At 43.5% G+C, this 6688-nt stretch overlaps 1 protein-coding gene across 1 annotated transcript in view; it reads left to right on the top strand.

Moving 5' to 3' along the window:
* The first annotated feature begins 4514 nt into the window (after positions 1 to 4514).
* LOC124018487 (uncharacterized protein KIAA0895-like) overlaps positions 4515 to 6688 on the top strand; it is a 12299-nt gene continuing 10125 nt past the window's right edge. Inside the window, exons 1-2 of the mRNA XM_046333816.1 lie at positions 4515 to 4740; positions 5528 to 6688. The exon at positions 5528 to 6688 is cut by the window's right edge and continues 590 nt beyond it. Of these exons, the coding sequence (XP_046189772.1) occupies positions 5572 to 6688 (1117 nt within the window). The 5' untranslated portion in view covers positions 4515 to 4740; positions 5528 to 5571. The remainder of the gene's footprint in view (positions 4741 to 5527) is intronic.

Below are 6688 nucleotides of genomic sequence, written 5' to 3'. Positions count from 1 at the left end.
CCGGGTCTCCGGAGTGAGAAACAGTCACTAAACCAACTGAGCCACGAATAGTCAGCAGAACCCAGAAGATGAGGCAGACATAGCAGTACTTGAGACGGTGTATTTAATGAAGTAAAAAGTGAAGTTCTTCAGGAAAACATGTAACTCCACAACCTCAAAAGGAATTCCACAAGAACTAAGGCAATCCTCCAAGACAAAAAGGCAAATCTACAAGGTGGAAGGCACAGCACAAAAAGCCTCAAAAGATACTCAAAAACAAACAAACAAGAACAAAAAAACAATTTGTAAGTCGCTCTGGATAAGAGCGTCTGCTAAATGACTTAAATGTAAATGTAAAAAACATAACTCCACAAGAGAGTCCACCGGGATCAACACGAGTACACAGAGTACTAGGGCTGGGTGCTAACATACAAACACAGAGCAAAGAACTGAGTAAAACAAAGGGTTTAAATACAATCAGGGGAAACGAGGCACAGGTGCAAATAATAATGGGGATCAAGGGAAAACAAAAGGTCAAAAGGCACAATGGGGGCATCTAGTGACCAAAAACCGGAACAACCCTGGACAAATCCTGACAGGGCCAGTGAGAGATTCACTCTTCATCAGTACAGATCAAAGTTTAAAGGGATTGTGAGAGATTCACTCTTCATCAGTACAGATCAAAGTTTAAAGGGACAGTGAGAGATTTCTGCAATAAAGTTCTGTTGCAGTCAGACGAAAAGGGCTTAAAGGGATACTTCGGGATTTTTGCAATGATGTCCTTGATCTACTGCAGGCATGCTAGCAGATACCCATAGACTTCCAGCCATTGTGCTAACGCTAGTTAGCATTGGCTCGTGAAACTTCTTCTAACTTCCTTCATACTGGACACAGAAACATAAAAATAGCATCAACAAGTTCAACTGACTATGGGGAAGTACATAAATTATTATTTGACCATGCTGGTCATTTATGAACATTTGAAGTACAGTGCCTTGCAAAAGTATTCATCCCCCTTGGCGTTTTTCCTATTTTGTTTTTCCTACAACATGTAATTTAAATAGATTTTAATTTGGATTTCATGTAATGGACGTACACAAAATAGTCCAAAAATAACTTCTTTCAAGTTTTTCCCAAAAATAAAAAACAGGATTCTGGTGCGTGCATATATATTCACCCCTGTTGCTATTTATCCCCTAAATAAGATCTGAGGCAACCAATTACCTTCAGAAGTCACATAATTAGTCAAATAAAGTCCAACAAAGCCCTTTGAAATGAATTTAATTCCGAGAGAGAGAGAGAGAGTGTCACGCCCTTGGTTACGCCAGGGTGTGACTAAGGTGGGCATTCTATGTTCATTTTCTATGTTTGGGATTTCTGTGTGTTTGGCCGGGTGTGGTTCTCAATCAGAGGCAGCTAGCTGTCTATCGTTGTCTCTGATTGAGAACCATACTTAGGCAGCCTGTTTCCCCACTGTTAGTTGTGGGTGGTTATTTTCTGTTGAGTGTTTGTTGCACCTGTCAGAACTGTTTGGGCTATTCGTTTGTGATTTTGTATTCAGTGTTCAGTCAGAATAAATCATATGAACACGTACCACCACGCTGCACCTTGGTCTTCACCTGCTCCCCACGACACCCATTACAGAGAGACAGATACATTGTATCATTTTCAATGTCACGTTCTGACCTTAGTTCCTTTGTTTTGTCTTTGTTTTAGTTGGTCAGGGTGTGAGTTGGGGTGGGCAGTCTATGTTTGTTTTTCTATGTTGGTTTTTGAGTTTTCCCTGGTATGGTTCTCAATCAGAGGCAGGTGTCGTTAGTTGTCTCTGATTGAGAATCATACTTAGGTAGCCTGTTTCCACCTGTGTTTTGTGGGTGTTTATTTTCTGTTTTCAGTCTTTGTGTTTCTGCATCAGACAGAACTGTTTCGGTTGTTTCTTTGTTGTTTTGTTATTCAGTGTTCAGTTTACTTCATTAAAAAGATGAACAGGTACAACGCTGCACATTGGTCCTCACCTTCTTCCCACGACAGCCGTTACAATCAAACCTCAAAGTTATTCAGCAAACATGTTACAATGTAACAGAAAGTCAACCAAGTTGTTACTATCATAAATATATTTTTTAACAAGAGAAATAGTTATGTTTCTCCCATGTCAGATGCTGCATATCATTTAAAGACTTCATACTGGCAGCGTACAAGATAACACTATTATGACATCACACAACAGAACACAATTATGACATCACACAACAGAACACTATTATGACATCACACAACAGAACACTATTATGACATCACACAACAGAACACTATTATGACATCACACAACAGAACACTATTATGACATCACACAACAGAACACTATTATGACATCACACAACAGAACACTATTATGACATCACACAACAGAACACTATTATGACATCACACAACAGAACACTACAACTGGAACGACACTCTCAGAAACGGTTGTACACAAAGAAATGTTCAAAGCACGTTATAAAATAATCTGTTTCTTAATTAACATGTTTGTTATTTGCGTGCCAGTTCAGTTACTGTCAGTCCCTCCCTGTTTCCACCAGTAACTCTGTGCAGTACTGTGAACTCTGGCTTCAAGTTATTACAAACATTTTGAGAATGATAATGAGAGAAGAGCACTGCAATGTTTTTTCTTAGAAAAGCTGCAATCATTTGCATCATACGAAGTTCTGGTGACAGAACAGGGAAGTGAGAGTTAATTCAAAAGAGACGTCTCTCTTTACTTGAATCTTTCTGATCTGAACTGAAACAGGATACTTGGTTCAGTGCGTGTGTCAGCTAAATATCTTCTACTGAACCCTAATTAATTATATAGATAGAGAGACATGGGTCAGTCAGTACAATTAGATAGACAGATGGGTCAGTCAGTATGATTGTATAACAGATGGGTCAGTCTGTATGATTGTAGAGCCAGATGGGTCAGTCAGTATGATTGTAGAGCCAGATGGGTCAGTCAGTATGATTGTAGAGCCAGATGGGTCAGTCAGTATGATTGTATAACAGATGGGTCAGTCTGTATGATTGTAGAGCCAGATGGGTCAGTCAGTATGATTGTAGAGACAGATGGGTCAGTCTGTATGATTGTAGAGCCAGATGGGTCAGTCAGTATGATTGTATAACAGATGGGTCAGTCTGTATGATTGTAGAGCCAGATGGGTCAGTCAGTATGATTGTAGAGACAGATGGGTCAGTCTGTATGATTGTAGAGCCAGATGGGTCAGTCAGTATGATTGTAGAGACAGATGGGTCAGTCTGTATGATTGTAGAGCCAGATGGGTCAGTCAGTATGATTGTATAACAGATGGGTCAGTCAGTATGATTGTAGAGCCAGATGGGTCAGTCTGTATGATTGTAGAGCCAGATGGGTCAGTCAGTATGATTGTAGAGACAGATGGGTCAGTCTGTATGATTGTAGAGCCAGATGGGTCAGTCAGTATGATTGTAGAGACAGATGGGTCAGTCTGTATGATTGTAGAGCCAGATGGGTCAGTCAGTATGATTGTAGAGACAGATGGGTCAGTCAGTATGATTGTATAACAGATGGGTCAGTCAGTATGATTGTATAGACAGATGGGTCAGTCAGTATGATTGTAGAGCCAGTTGGGTCAGTCAGTATGATTGTAGAGCCAGATGGGTCAGTCAGTATGATTGTATAACAGATGGGTCCGTCAGTATGATTGTAGAGCCAGATGGGTCAGTCAGTATGATTGTAGAGCCAGATGGGTCAGTCAGTATGATTGTATAACAGATGGGTCAGTCAGTATGATTGTAGAGCCAGATGGGTCAGTCAGTATGATTGTAGAGCCAGATGGGTCAGTCAGTATGATTGTAGAGCCAGATGGGTCAGTCAGTATGATTGTATAACAGATGGGTCAGTCAGTATGATTGTAGAGCCAGATGGGTCAGTCAGTATGATTGTATAACAGATGGGTCAGTCAGTATGATTGTAGAGCCAGATGGGTCAGTCAGTATGATTGTAGAGCCAGATGGGTCAGTCAGTATGATTGTATAACAGATGGGTCAGTCAGTATGATTGTAGAGCCAGATGGGTCAGTCAGTATGATTGTAGAGCCAGATGGGTCAGTCAGTATGATTCAATTTCAAGTCTCATAGCAAAGGGTCTGAATACTTATGTAAATAAGGTATTTCTGTTTTTTGATAAATTTGCAAAGATGTGTTTTTAACGGTTCTTGGTTTGTCATGCCGTATTGTGTGTATGTAGATTGCTGAGATGTTGTTGTTGTCATTTAATCCATTTTATAATACGTTAAAAAAATCTAGAAAAGGTAATGGGGTCTGAATACTTTCCGAAGGCTCTGTATATCTCAATATATTGATTTCACTATGAAGACTCTAACCGTTATATTTATGTGGGGTTTATGTGCACCTCGAGGAACGTAGCCTACGTGCTCCACCTTGCTCGGTTGCCTCGGAGAGATGCCACGTGCGTAAGGACGCAGAATAGCGGCACGCACTGCGCATGGCACTTTCGAGTTCCTCAGCTGTGCCGCCGCGTCATATCTTCCAACACAGTCCGAACTTCCTCGCATGCCTCTCCGGGCGGCCCATCCACTATAGCTGCTCATATCAAATGAGCATTTTTCACCGGGCGCCACCGGAAACCTTCCCGCGGCTCATTGTGGAGAGCACAAGCAGAGCTGGGCGTCATGAATTAAACAAAAGCCTGCATTTACAAATCTGATCACCAAACCCCGCTGCAAGGTAAAAACATTTATGAATACGATTATTAGATTTTCGGTTATTGTCTTGTTTCATTCATCCTCGATTTATTATCTGATTCTGAAGATCAGATCAGAAGAAAACTACACATGTTGATAGAAAACCGTTATTTTTTGTCGATTCATCCTTTACTGTCATTGAATACAATATATTGACAATTATGGCTATTGGCATGACTATAATAATAACACGGTGTCATAAAAACGTTTTGCTGTACTCTACAAAAGACTATTTGTTCCATTACATTACGACAATGTCACAATAACGGAGAGATATCCTGCAAATGTGTAAGCAATACACTGGTCCGACTGGATAATTAAACCGATCGCCTGGTGTAAATTCAGGCTACATATGTAGTAGGCTAAAACCTCTATATGATTCAGATCTTTAGTTTTTTTGTTTTGAAGTCATTTACTAGTCCCATATATGGGATGACTGGAGCCCGACCCGCCGTCCCGACCACATAGTTTCGTATTCAGCAGCACAGAAACCCCGCCCCTGACCGAGCCCTGTCTATGTTGCAGGGCAGGCCGATTCATACCGCGAGGTATACTTGCAGCAATCAGACCGTTGGACATGTGTGTGTCCCTGTCCAGATGGCTCCTCGGCCAGTAATGGATTCATGTAATCCAGTTAAAGCAATGGCACAAATGTTTTTTCAACTTGTTGTCACCTGTTCCTGACACAAGCACTGACTGCATTAAAAAGGTCATACCAATCAATGGGTAATTTGTGACAGACCCTAAAGCTGACCGTCTTGTGTTTGCAGTGTGGTGTGGTTGGACCCAAGGCAGCAGAGCTGTTGCAGTGGAGATGGTTTTGGACCCGGGTGAGGACTGTATGGATCGGACAGATGTCGACGGGGTCGGAGGGAGCAGCAGCACCACAGACCTGACGGGTCTAGAACCAAGACCGGACCCTCGCAAAACCACCACAACCGACAGCACCGGACTAGAAAACACCAGCCCAGAGCCTCCCAAAACCACCAACAACAACAGCACCAGACTAGAAAACACCAAACCAGAGCCTCCAAAAACCAACAGCACCGGACTAGAAAACACCAGTCCAGAGCCTCCCAAAACAACCACCAACAACAGCACCAGACTAGAAAACACCAGTCCAGAGCCTCCCAAAACAACCACCAACACCAGACTAGAAAACACCAGTCCAGAGCCTCCCAAAACCACCACCAACACCAGACTAGAAAACACCAGCCCAGAGCCTCCCATAACCAACAGCACCGGACTAGAAAACACCAAACCGGATGCCCCCAAAACCACCACCAACAGCACCCCCACTAGAACAGAAGAGACCAGGCCTGACACTACCAAAACCACCACCAACAGCACCCCCACTAGAACAGAAGAGACCAGGCCTGACACTACCAAAACCACCACCAACAGCACCCCCACTAGAACAGAAGAGACCAGGCCTGACACTACCAAAACCACCACCAACAGCACCCCCACTAGAACAGAAGAGACCAGGCCTGACACTACCAAAACCACCACCAACAGCACCCCCACTAGAACAGAAGAGACCAGGCCTGACATTACCAAAACCGCCACCAACAGCACCCCCACTAGAACAGAAGAGACCAGGCCTGACACTACCAAAACCACCACCAACAGCACCCCCACTAGAACAGAAGAGACCAGGCCTGACACTACCAAAACCACCACCAACAGCACCCCCACTAGAACAGAAGAGACCAGGCCTGACACTACCAAAACCGCCAAAAGAACAGAGGAACCAACAGCGGCTCCTCCCACCACCACCAACACCAGGCTCCACGCCAGGACAAGCCGTGTCACTAAGAGGGAGCGGGTATCCAACTCCCAGAATGGACCCCAGCCTCAACCTCAGTCGTTGGTGGCAGATGTCAGCCTTACGCCCAGCCCTAGGGCCAGTGTTGGCTCCTCTACCAACT

The sequence above is a fragment of the Oncorhynchus gorbuscha genome, unplaced genomic scaffold (genome assembly GCF_021184085.1).
Source record: "Oncorhynchus gorbuscha isolate QuinsamMale2020 ecotype Even-year unplaced genomic scaffold, OgorEven_v1.0 Un_scaffold_536, whole genome shotgun sequence".
Lineage (NCBI taxonomy): Eukaryota > Metazoa > Chordata > Actinopteri > Salmoniformes > Salmonidae > Oncorhynchus > Oncorhynchus gorbuscha.
The sequence above is the reverse complement of the archived record's forward strand: the minus strand, read 5'-3'. Positions and strand labels throughout refer to the sequence as shown.